The sequence below is a fragment of the Crocodylus siamensis genome, chromosome 4 (assembly GCF_052110815.1).
Source record: "Crocodylus siamensis isolate JL-2025a chromosome 4, ASM5211081v1, whole genome shotgun sequence".
NCBI classification, from domain to species: domain Eukaryota; kingdom Metazoa; phylum Chordata; order Crocodylia; family Crocodylidae; genus Crocodylus; species Crocodylus siamensis.
Window position 1 is genome coordinate 160,447,707 of NC_143398.1, and position 13,259 is coordinate 160,460,965.

A 13,259-nucleotide genomic window follows, 5' to 3' on the forward strand; every position below is an offset into this window, starting at 1 on the left:
AAGAAACCAGCGCAGATACTCCACCCCGCAGAGTCCAACACTCAGGAACAAAGGCACATCTTACATCCTACCCTTGACAGTTCCTGACAAGGTAACTTGGCAGCTTGTGCAGGGAACCAGAGCATCAGCATAGACAGGACATGGACCTACCCACTGCACTTCTGGAGAAAGATCTAAAGAAAGACCCTTCCATTCTCCTTTCCAGAAGATGAATCCCAGCTGCTCTTCTTTACACAGAGACAGAGATACAAGCCTGCTCACCTGCCCAGTTCTCCAGCCATACTGGTGACATCTCCCCCACACTGAGGGAACACTGCCCTAGGATGGAAATACCCAGGTCATCAGTTCTAGGCAATGGAAGAAAAGCCAGATAGTCCCACAGCCTAATGTCCTAACCCTGAGGGCATGCACAAAGGTATCATCAGGGAGCTAGTGCTATAGAAACCCCGCGTTACCACCAAGCATAATTAGTGGCACGTAGCTGCTCTTCCCCACCATTGCACCAGACCTATGGTGACTGCACTGATTCTTAACACTGATCCTCTATAAGCTTTTGAAGAACCTGGCTTCCAAGCCACTCACTTCCCCCTCTCCCCCAAAAGGTGCCACCTCCCCATCGAGCACTGGACAAAGGATACAGAGCCCATACACACATACAAGATCAGGGTTTCGCAGGGCTCGGGGGATTTGGGTATAGTAATAAGGGCATACAAGTGCATCTCTCACCATGCAGCATTTCTCCACGTGGGGACGTGAGCGGTATTTTTGCCTGGCGACAGTGGCCCCAGCACGGGGCCACCTGCGCTCCAGGTCCACGTTGTCAGTCCGCAGTGTGGTCAGCCAGATGCAGCGGGGCTCAGGTGAGCTGCAGTCCACCCCAATGGCCCTCTCAAAGCACCAGCCCTTCTTTGCTCGCTCCACACTCCACAGGGCCTTGCCCACCATTTTTGGCGCAGCACAGGGACGACGGGGTCCCCACTGCCTGCCGCGGGATGTCCTGTCCCCTCCGCCTGCACCTTCTTCCACCATCAAGCTGAAGGGGAAGGGAGAGATTCTCCCCAGACAATCACTGACAAAGCAGGGGGCCAAAGGAAGACCGCTGCCACTGGAACTGGCGAAGACTCGTTCAGGAGTGTGCCGGGGAGCTGAATGGACTTTCAGCCCCTAGAGCAGCTAGCACCCATTCCTTGCAGATCCATCGGCGAGGAGGGAATAGCGAAGCTCTCTCCCTGTGCCCTGCAGTTGCACCCAAAACTTCAGCAGAAAGTCTGGTGTGCAGAGCCTGCCGGTGAGGAGAGCTGAACACAAGCAGCTCCGCTGTCTCACTTATCACAGATGAATGCCGATTAGTCCATGCTTGGGCACACAAGATCCACACACACACAAGCACCCTGAGAAAGCTGTCCTGCACTCATCCCTTTCCAGGCAGAGGGGATGGGATGGGAAAGCCCCGTCACCATGAGAAAAGAGTGACACCAGCAGCCTGAAGAGAGGCTGACGGAGGAAGCAGACAGACAGACAGCCAGCAGAAAAGAGAATGCACCCGCCACCCTCTCCGCTTGCTCGGCACAGGCTCTGGCTGCAGCTGCTCTGGGCAATCAGTCAGCCCTGCCCATCACCCCACCCACCCGCCCCTCACTGGGCTCTCTGAGCCAACCCCCTCAGCTGCACCGAGGGAGCTAGCACAGCCTGGGGATTGGAAGTTACACTTTGCTGAGACTTTTCCTTTTTGTCCTAATCCACCCTCTCTACCCTGATCACCCGGACACCAGCGTCAAACTGCCTGCGGCCTCTTCCTTCCTTCCTAATCTCACTTTCCGGAGCAGTAGCACTTTTGCCTGCTCTCAGAGACGTGGAGAGGGGGAAAGGGAAAGAGAGAGAGAGAGTACTGTCTAGTGGGTAATCTCAGGATGCCTGGGTTTCCTTGCTGCATCGGCCAGTTGACACAAGCCTGAGTCACCCACTCTAGTTTATGCATCAGTTTCCCAAGTTGTGAAACAGAGAGTGAACCATCACTCTGAGATCTTCAAAGGAAAGGTGCCATGGTTGGAAAGGAAGCAGGGCAGAGCTGGGCTCACCCACAAGGCAGCTGGCAGTGGGGAATGGACAGACAAGGGGAAATCCCACCCTGCTCTCTTTCTCTCTCCCCCCATCCCACTTTCTGTCTGGGCCATGAGCAGAACAATTCCCCCAGTGCCCACACTGCCAATATTTGCCCAGACAACTGCATCACCAGCTCTAGGAAACAGAGCCTGGGGACAGAGCTAGGACAACCCCTTCCCTCCTCCCCCACCCCCCAAGCACTCTGCCTTGTCCACCACTACCTCTCAAATCAGCTCTGTCACCATCTGACCCACAACTCTTATGAGAGGCTCAGGCTGTTCCTTCCTGATCATGTCCGGTGCCCACTGCCCTGCTAGGGACTTCTTTTATAGAGGCCTGCCTATTAGGACTGGGGTTGGGAGCCCAGCAAGAACAACTCCCGCCCCCTCTCAAGCAGGGCTGGGTCCAAGGCGGCAACCTCCAAAGACACTGACCATGCTTCAGATTAGATCCCTGCTCTTCAAGCTGCCACTAATCCTCCCCTGAGCTGTGCTGGGCCATCAGCCTTTGCTGTACTGCTCCGCTTGCATTTGATTGTTGCTGTTCCTGTCTCAGTAAAGCAGCACAATCATCCCTGTCCTTGGCCAGAGGGTTGTTGGGCAGGAGCATCACTACAGCTCACTCAAGTCAGGCTGCTTGCATTAGGAAGGAGTTTTCACCAGCTTTGGGCCCACTCCAGCCCCCAGGGGAGATGGGGTCTGATCTAATGCTGTGGGGTGTACCAGGGTGACTGCAGTGGGGTCAAGGAGGAATTTCCTTAGAACCCCATACCTCTTAGATGCACCATATTGCAAATCAGCTGGGTCTGTGAAGGAGGGACAAGGATGGGGGTAGGGGCTCTCCTTCTGAATCAGACATGAGCCACAGCCAGGGGCAGGACAGCAGGCTCAGACCTACGATCTAATCCTGTGTAGCAAATCCTGCCTCCCTTGAGCAGAAGCCGGGCAAGGATGGCGACCAGCACTCCTACTCGAAAGCAGCTAGAGACTCCAACCGCTCCAAGTGAATAAATTACCTTGTCCTGTCCCTCCAACCCCTCCTTGTCATATCACCAGCCCCTGGGGACCAGCTTGCCTTGCATGGATGTTAATGTAAGAGGAACAAAGGAATCACAGTACCGGAGGCAGCTCTCCTCTCCATACCCCTGCTTAATGGGAGTGGATTCGTGCTGGCTGCGCTAAGGAGCTAGCATTGCACCATAGCCAGGCACAGCATGTCTTTCAGCAGAGCAGCAGAAAGGCCGGGAAGTATGGGTGAGGACAGGTAGAATCAGCGAGGGTGGAACAGAGGAAGCTCTCTCCCTTACCATTCCCAGGCCACATGTGGGGGACTTGGGAGTGACAATCTCACCTCAAGCCCTAAAACACCTCTCTGCCCAGTTCACTGCTGAGATCTGTTAATCCAAAGGGAGAAAGAAGGGTGGCTGGAGGCAGGGGGCACAAAGCCTACAGACAGGCTCCTGGGTTTTGTCCACCAAAATGTGGTGTGTGGTATAAGCCTGAGCAGAACCCTTTGCTTCCCTGCACATGGGTGCTAATGGATCACCCCCATAATTTGGAGGTGTGTGGTAAGCAAGTGCTAATGTATACTGGTGCCTCCAGGCTGATAAAGCCACAGAAGTCACTGGTGAGAGGCCAGTGGATGGAGGAGGGAACCCTCAACCGAGCATTTAGTATTTAAGTATTTGTACAGCACCAGGTGCACACACACTGGGAGCAGCACAGACCCAGGCTCTACCCAATGGAGCACAGCAGCAAAAGCAGGACAAATGGTGGAACAAAATGTAGCTGGAAAGAGGGGCGAAGAGGGTGTGAGCAGGCAGGGCTGCAGCAGTGGGCATAACTGTGACGCTTGGTGGAAGGTGGAGCAGAGACCAGCAGCAGACGTTTTGTGAGAAGTAGAGTGTGCATCTCAGTGGGTGCATGGTTAAGTGGGGTGGGAGCTCAGTACACATGTGTTCTCTTTTCAGCTCTACCACTGACCCTGGGCAAGTCCCTGGCCTGCTCTGTGCATCAGCTTCCCCTCCCATCCTGCACCTGTCAGGTGTGTACACTCTCAAAGTCAACACCTGTCTCCCCTCTGTGCTGGACCGCAATGGTCGTTCTTGCTATAGGCAAGAGGCCAGCCCATTGCCAGGGGCAGGGACAGAGTGGAAACAGAAAAGAGCAGCAGAGAAAAAGGTAAAAGCAGGCCGAGTGCGAGAGGAACGGGACTCAGGACAGGGAGAGGGGCAAGAGAAGGGCGGGCTAAAGGGGCTGATCTTAAGAAACCAGAAGTGAAGAATGGGGTTATGTTATGAGAGTCACAAGGGGACAGGATGGGATGCACAGGGACAGACAAATGAAGGGGAAGAGCTTTTTGTCTACAGCATAGGGAAGAGCACCAGAAGTGGAAAGGCTGGAAAGGAGGACAGTAGGGGGACAGCATGGCCTGGTAGAAAGCGTGCTAGCCTGAGACTTGAGAGACTTGGGTACTCTGTCCTCTCCCTCCTTTGGGGGACCACAGGGACATCACATACCCTATGCCTCAGTCCACACCTTGTACAATGGAAATAACATGTATGAAGTGATTGCTAGGTGCTCAAAAACTAGGGGAACAAGGCCAGACACACTTTGACAGACACCATCTATAGTGGTGATCACAAACAGGACTTGAACTCATGGCACAGCCTCTTTGCAACACCAATCCACTTCATCACGAGGAACACAGTAACTGTTCCCCTGTGACCTGCCTGGGCCGCCAGCAGCGAAAGCTCCCACCTGCGTGACAAACCAGGTCCTGAGGTCAGCTCCGAGACAGGATGCTCTGCTCAGGGGGTGGCTGCAAATGTTCCCCAGCAGTGGCTGCGTGCCTAGCGGATGAAAAGAGGCAATGACGCTGTTGACTGCATACAGGGTCAGGGACTTGGCACTGTTACCCACCTGGCATGGTATGTCTCTCCCCCGCCCATCCCAGGACTCCAGTGCCCCTTAAAAGTGCTGTGCCCCACTGGGATGCACAACTGGCACTAGCAGATCCATGGGCAAAGGAGGCAGGTAGAGCTCAGGGAAAATTTGCCACTCCACAGGCTCTGGGTCCAGCTGTCTGTCACAGGGAGGATGGGCCAGAAACCCAGGAGGCCAGTTTCTGTGGAAACATTTTGTTCCTCTGGTTTCCTGTTTGCTGGTTTTTCACCAGGATTTGCCTTTGCAGGGCTGTCTGAGGAGAGCCGGGGGGGAAGAGGAGGAGGACAGTGGGACAGGCGCTTGTTAAGACCTTGGTGGGATGGGTCCTGGCTGAATGGAAAAGATCCTGTGTCCCATCCCACTGCGGGCCAGGGGTCCCAAACAAAATGAGGCAGCCCCAGTGCCTGGCCTGGCACAAAGGGAGGCATCACTGTGGAGATGAGAGGAGAGGGGTGTTAAGAGAAACCCATGGCCCAGCCAGCCCCCTCCAGGTATAGGGCAGAGAGGAACTACAGGTATGAAGAAACAGGGACAGCCCCTCCCAGCATGGGACAGGTTTGGGACTATGGGAGGTGTGGACAGGAATAGAGCTGAGCTTCAAGCTGTTAAAAGGGGGCAGGAGGACTTGTCAGAAAATGCCTCCCAGCTTACTTGACAGGGTCTGGGGAAGACAAGGGGATGAAGGGGGGCAGCACTTGGCAGTGAGCTTCCCATAATGGATATGAACTGGCAACTAGCTCTTCAGCCCTCTAAACAATCACTACAGACAATAAGAAGGCCAAGGCAGACTTGCAAAGGGGGGCCTTAACCAGGTACCCAGCTCTGCACCCAAGAGGTACTGAGCGCTCTTCCCCTCCCATCAACCCACTGCACTTTCCAAGCCAGGCGCCCTGGCCCGGGTGAGGCCCCACTCGAGGAGGTCAGGTGGAGCATTCCTGCCATTCTAGAGGCTGAGGACAGGCATGTGTGGCAGCTCTGGGGAAATGCCAGTCATTGCTCACATTGCATCTCACACACAGGGGCCAGGGGACTCTGCTCCCCCCCTCCCCCTTCACTTTCTGCCCATAATCACAGGGGAAAGCAGAAAAAACCTCTCCCAGGTTGGGCAGTGCTTGGGGATGAGGAAGGCTCTCCCCCTGCCTACATCAGCCGCACTGTTATGAACGGCTCTGGGAAAATCCACGTAGACAGGATACAGCCAAGACCATCTCACCAAGGGGCAGAGGTGCCTGCTGGAATGAGTCACCGCAACATTGCAAGATGCAGTCTACGTAAAGGACCAGGCCAGGCAGCGGCTAACGGTGCCAGGTTCTGGGCAGAGAGACGTCAGAAAGTGAACGGATGTTCCCCTTGAGATCTCTCTCTGGGTATCTACCTGGGAGCAAGGATATCTTTCTCTTCCTCCTCCCCAGATGCCTGGGTGATGAGTGCGTCGGGGGGAAATGAAGGTATTTCATGGGTCACAAAGGGTAAAGGGGAGAACATGGCATGGGAGGCAGAGAGAGCAGATGTATACAAGATCTTGCTGGACTGGGGAGCGTCTGGCGGACAGGAGAGAAGAGTATCTGGAACACACGTGAGCACACACCAGACAAGACAAAGCGCACCCATGCATGCCAGGGGGCCAGGCAGACAGATGGACAGAGAGGAGAGCATACTGCAACTACTGCCTCTTCTAAGGCAGTACGCATTGGGGTTACAGGCCTGGAGACTTCTAGTTATCCCATTTCCTTGGGCGAACTTCACCCATACATTGCACCCTGTTGGCACAATTCAGCCCTACCTTGACAAACTCCTAAACAGGGGAGAGGAAAGGTTGGCTCCAGGACCCACACAAACCTGGGCTGCTCTGGTGAGCCAGCCATCAAGATCACCCATTAGCATTGCCTTAGTAATTCTGTGGGCCTTGGTCTGGTTGCTAAGTAAAAGATTGGGTGCCAGCCTGGGTGTGGCAATGTGCTGCCAGGACAGGCACTGAAGTTCGTGGGTACATAACTCCCTATCTACTCCAGCTTTGGGATGACCCTTCCACGGTGGTGGGCATCAACGCTACTGGCCACAGATCCAGCGGCCCTTCAAGCAAATGGAGAAACAGAAAGCACAGGAGAGAATGTCCAACTCCCTTAATGGCTTCAGCCCTTGGTAGGCTGCACCCTCCCCTTTCCTTCCTCCCTCTATCTGGTCCCCCCTGCCTCCACCCAGGTCCCTGGCTGCACTGGCATAGCACAGCTGACAGAGGTGGGGGCTCACAGGACCCTGGGCCTTAGAGAGGTGCTGTCTGTTTCAATGCAAACCAAAGGGGTTTCACAGTCATGTTCAAGCTGCCCCGTGCCAGGCCCCTCCATGCCCACCCTCCAGGGCCCTCTTTGTAGAGAAGGTAGCAGCTCCCAGCCCCCACCACAGCCTGCCCAGCTGCACAAGGTGGGACGCAGCTTACAAAGCTGCCCTGTTTGGAGTCTCCCCAACATGTCCCAACAAGCTGAGCTGCTGAGCCTGAGAAAGGAGACAGGCCACCGTGCAGCTGTCAGTGCCAGCCCATAGAGCTGGGAGGGAGGAAAGGAGGGAGATGAGAGAGGGAAAGGGGTTTTGTTTCCAACTACCCAATACAACTTTCTAAAAAATAAACAAAAAGCTACACTCCTTTGAGCAGAGCCAGCTTTTAGCTACCTAGAGAAACCATCACTGGTGTTTACTAGGATCTGAGCACCTCTAATGAACTTGTCCTCAGAACATCCCCAGGCAGCAGGCCAGAGCTCTTCTTGCTATCATACAGGTGAGGAAGGGAGGCACAAGGAGATGAAGTGACTTAACAAAGGTCACATAGGGAGTCTGTGACAGAGCTAGGAATTAATCCCAAATCTCTACAGTCCCAAGCCAGCACCCTACCTGCTGCAATGGCCTTCCTTCAACCCACCACAGAGGCAAGGGACTGCAGGGGCCAGCTGGACAGACCTTGCTTTGATAATCTAGATCTTTGGCAGTCAGGACTTAGCAACTGATTCTGACAGTGCTGGGCAGGCAGACTGAGTGGGCTGGGTGATTGTTCATAGGGCTACAGAGCTACTTGCTGGTTCAAATCCAGCCCTGGGTAGTGCTGGCTGGAAGCTCTTAGTTTCCAATAGCTATTTCCTGACATGGCTTTTTTTATACTAGTATACTAGGGAAGCCATGACTACTACTAGTGTACAATTCAGTAGCACTGTAACCCCTAGGAACACCTGTAAACAGCAACAACATGCTACATGTTGAGCATTCAGGGGATCCCAGAGTCTCTGGATTCCCAAAGGAAGCAGAGTCATTTTAAAAAGAAGGGGGGAAAAAAAACACACACACTCACAAAGAGGCCCTTCAGTACAGTCTGAGTGTCACACTTGCTCCTTTCCATCTCACTTCCTTATTAAAAAGATAGTGCCTAAGGCAGAACGCCTTTTCTCAGCAATAGCCTGGGGGAGATGGGCAGAAGTTTGACACTGCCGCCCTACTGACAGATATCTGCTTCAACTGGTTTCCCAATGCACTTTCCTGGCATCTGGGGGAACTAGTGAGGGTTAAGCAAGCAAACAAGAACAGAGGTTCAAAACACAAGAGCTGGGGCTCTTCCAGACCCCAGCACCGCAGGGCTGCATGACTCCTGTAAGCAAGGACTGTGCTGCATGTGGAAAGGCGGCTGGAGAAGGCTGGGGTATTGTTTTTACAGCCCGAAGTGGGAAAGGTCAGGCGGTATTCATCAGGGCAGATCCACATGCTGGAATGCGAGCGCCGGCCTCTTTCCAAAACACTACACAGTTTCACACAGGAGTGTCCTAAATATAGAGCCAAGCAGGAGCAAGGCAACAACCCAGCGAGCTCCCAGAATGCAACGCCACCAATTGTCTCACACATATGCATGTGCACACACACATACCCACCCTTCCCTGAACAAAGTCCCAGCGGACAGCAGAGCCCTCTGCTGGCCCTGTATGAGCAGAAATTCATTTTCATTCTAAGATCGGGGTGGGAGGAAAGAGAGAGAAAAGTGACCAAGTATTTCTAATGATCATGACTCATGGCTTGCAACATCCTCTGCCTTGGTCTAGCAGCAGCCAGGCAGGGGCCTCAGACCCCTTGAGGGTCCCAGGGGATGCCATGAGCATTCACATCTTTCTGCTGTACCTCTAGACTGCATGCCAGTCATGCAGAATACCTCCCATTCCTCACAGACCTTCTCCCCACAATCCCCCTTGAGGCAGAACGGTGCTGTTCTCCTCATTTTCCAGCTGGGAACCCAAGGCATAGAGAGACACCCAGCAATTCAAGCAGATTGGACATAAAGGAAATTTTTCTTTATGATTCAGATATCCAGTGTCTGGAACAGACTCCCCCAAGGGGTGGTACAATCACCCACCCTGGAGACCTTCAAAAAATGATGGGACGTGCACCTTGCTGGGGTCATCTGACCCCAGCAGTCTTTCGTGCCTAGTGCAGGGGACTGGACCCGATGATCCCGTGAGGTCCCTTCCAGCCCCTAGCATCTATGAATCTATGAATCCAATCAAATCCTCCAAGCCCTACACTAATTTCCAGTACTGGCCAATCCTTCCTTTCCCTGGAAATGGCTCAACTTCTCTTGTTTCGATTAACATCCTACCAACACGCATGCACACGCACACACGAACATAACAGCTACACCAACAGAAGCCACTGAATTCTTCCTCGCCCCCCCAAAAAAAAAACCCCACACCCAGGACACACTACAAACATGGGCGCCCCCTCCTCCACTACACCATGTGTGCAGGTGCCTCAGCTTCACCTTCCGCTCCTTGGTTCAGCTTCCCCACTTCATCCTGCCCCCCTTGGGCAGGGCCAGGAAATGGAAGCCAGGAAAGGGAAGGGGAGCCTGAAGCCTCTGGCTGTTGCTGAAGCCAGAGCAATGTGGGGAGCAGTGGCCAGGTCAGGTGAGAACTTGGGGACCACAAATTAACCCCCTGCAGGTTGCAAGGGGTCCATGAGCTGCCGGTTGGATAGCCCTGGCTTAATATTTGCAGAGCTGGGCTCTAAGGCACACAGAATTGAGAGCAGTTATGAGAAAAATTATGCTCCAATTTCAGCCTGTTTAACATGGTGTGGGCCAACTCATTTCATGTCTTGCCAGGTTCTTTCAAATAGCTACAGGAGGAAGAGAGATTTCTTTACAAACCGAAAGCTGTATAGGACTTGGCTGAGGAGTCCAGGGACAGGTGGACAGCCTGAAAATACTGACACCACATTTCTGCAAGATGGCTTCACTTCACATCAAACTAAGCCACTTTACCCACTGTAATAATAGAAGTGTCCTCACCTGGAGTAGTGTCCACTTTGGGACACCAGGCTTCAAGAAAGATGTTGATGGATTGAAAAGAGTCCAGTGAACAGTAACAAAAATGACAGAGACCCAAGAAACATGACTTATGAGGAAAGGCTGAGAGAACTGGAACCATTTAGTTTGGAAAAAAGAAGCCTGAAGGACAGGGGGATTTGATAACAGTCTTCAAATATCTGAATAAAGGAGATGAACATAGCCTTTTCTTTGTGGCTGCTGGAGGCAGGATTAAAAGCACTTTAAACTACAGCTGAGGAAATTTAGGTTGAAGATGAGAAAAAAAACTTTCTGACAATGAGGGTGGTAAAGCACTGGAACAGGCTATCAAGAGAGTTGTGGAATCTGTATCTCTAGAAACATTCACAAATAGTTTAAAGAAGCACTTGGATGGGATTGTTTAATGACAGGTGAGTAAACCCACCCCACCTTCTACTTAGCATGCTCCTGCCTTGAGTAGGGGGCTGAACTAGATAACTTCGGGGTCCCTTTCAGTCCTGCTTTCCTATGATCCGCAGAGCAGGGGCAGGGACAGACAGACAGACAACAGGGACAGTCAAGAGAGTTTCCTCCATATACACAGCTCTCTTCCGCTAGCTAGCCCCAAAAGACAGAAACAAAGTGGACTTTTCTCACCTTGCACAGCTGTTAGTGCCCAGATGACCTGGGCAGAATAAGGATACAACCATAGAATCATAGGGTTAGAAGGGACCTTAGGGGCTATCCAGTCCCACCCCTGCACTGACGCTGGATGCACTGCCCCTAAACCATCCCAGAGAAACGCCAATCCAGCCTCTTCTTGAAAACCTCCAATAAAGGAGATGCCACAGCTTGCCCAGGCAGCTTGTGCTAATGTCCTGCTGCTCTGTCAATTGAGTTTTCTTCTGAGATTTAATCCAAGTCTCCTCTCTGCAGTTCCAACCCATTTAGGACACACCAATCTCTCTTTAGCAGACCAGTCTTCAACCTTGACTCTTAAACTTGTGATTCTTCTCCTCAGCCAGCCCAGATTCCCCTGCCTTTGTATGATACATGTCAACCTACTCCATTCCCCTTCAGAGGAAACATTAAAGCAGGGATGTTAAACTTATGGTCCATAGGCTGGGATCTAGCCTGTGGAGCCCTATGATGCAGCCCATGGGTTTTGGAACAACCCCACATGACACATGCAGCATGTGAAGTGGTCTGTCATGCAGGCTGGACCCAGCACCATAAGCATTGCATGCAGCATATGGGTCTTCCCAAGAACTCATTTATAGAAGCAACACAAATACTGTGGTGGGTTGGGATGCACTGACACCCAATTCCTGCTCTGAGGATCCAACCCTCACCCCCATCCACAGATTCTCCATTGTGCTCCTCTTCCTTCTTCTGCCAAGAGTGATGAAGGTAAGAGCTAGGACTGCTGCTTCTTACATTAAACCAAAACTATGTCACTGCCCCCTTGTGCACGCCCCCCCCCCCCCCACACACACACACACCTTCCACCACCTATATCCAGCTGGGATGGCTAGTGGCTGGTTTGCTCAGTTGGTTAGTGTTGGTGTTAATAATGCCAAGGTCACAGGTTTGATCTCCATAAAGGCCACAGGGCTGGGTCCTTTGGTGGCGGATAGGTTGGTGTTAACCTGGAAAGATGTGCGCAGTAGAGTTCCTCAGGGCTCAGTTCTGGGGCCAGTGCTGTTCAACATCTTCATCAGTAATCTGGATTAAGGGGTGCTGTCCAAATTTGTGGATGACACAAAAATATGGGGTGAAGCTAACACCCTGGAGAGAAACAGCTAGATCCAGGCTGACCTAGAGAGGTTGGGAAAGTGGGTAGAGAGCAAAATGATGCAATTCAATAAGGACAAGTGCAAGGTGCTGCACCTGGGGAGAAAGAACTGCCATCATACCTATAGGCTGGGGGGTGACCTTCTCAGCACCGCTGGGGCAAAAAGAGATCTTAGAGTCACTGCTGACTCCAGGATGAACATGAGTTGTCAATGTGATGAAGCAGTCAGCAGAGCCAATTGCACCTTGTCATGTACATGTAGGTGCTTCACAAACATGTCCAGGAAGGTGATTCTCCCTCTCTGTGTGGCACTGGTCAGTACTCTGCAGCTGGAGTACTGTGCCCAGTTTTGGACACTGCAGTTCAAGCAGGATGCGGACAACTGGAAAGGGTCCAAAGAAGAGCCACTTGTCTGATGGAAGACCTGCAGGAAAGGCTAAAGGACCTTAACCTCTTCAGCCTCTCCAAGAGAAAGCTGAGAAGCGACCTTGTGGTGGTGTACAAATTCATAAGGGGAGAGCAACATGAAGTAGGGGATGATCTGTATACCAGGGCACCCCCTGGAGCAACAAGGAACAATGGCCATAAGCTACTGAAGAGTAGGTTTAGACTGGACATTAGAAAAAAGTGTGGCTTGCCAGGATCTGAAATGGGCTTCCAAGGGAGGTGGTGCTTGCCCCATCTTTGGGGGTCTTCAAGAGGAGACTGGGCAAACACCTGGCTGGGATCATATGATCCCAGGTTTGGTGACCCTTTTCTTGCCTGACAGGGGCAGGGGGTCAGACTAGATGGCCACTGAGGTCCCTTCCGACCCTAGAATCTATGAATCTTAGACACAAAGTTACACAAGACAGGGGTGTGTGCAGCACCTTGCACCCAGGGGCCCCAACCCCAGACTGCCTAACGTTTTTATCACTGTAGGACATGGGCACCTCACAATATGTAGTGTATTTCTCCCAATATCTCACCAAGGCAGAGCAAGCTTAAGAATCCTGTTTTCACTGGTGGGGCACAGAGAGGCCAAGTGACTTGCTCAAGACTGCACAGGAAGCTTGTGCTAAGCACCAAACCCAGATGTCCTAAATCCTAGCTATTGCCCTCA

General features: G+C 52.6%; 1 protein-coding gene across 6 annotated transcripts in view; it reads right to left on the reverse strand.

The window, feature by feature from the left end:
* ARHGAP23 (Rho GTPase activating protein 23) overlaps positions 1 to 13,259 on the reverse strand; it is a 142,640-nt gene that overhangs the window by 82,373 nt on the left and 47,008 nt on the right. For 3 of the 6 annotated variants that reach the window (XM_090044583.1, XM_090044582.1, XM_090044581.1), the window contains exon 1: positions 727 to 1,550. The exons of the other annotated variants lie outside the window; for them this stretch is intronic. In XM_090044583.1, coding sequence (XP_089900709.1) covers positions 727 to 1,029 — 303 coding nt within the window. In that variant the 5' untranslated portion in view covers positions 1,030 to 1,550. Of the gene's footprint in view, positions 1 to 726; positions 1,551 to 13,259 lie in introns of those variants that run through there. 6 annotated transcript variants of the gene reach the window in all.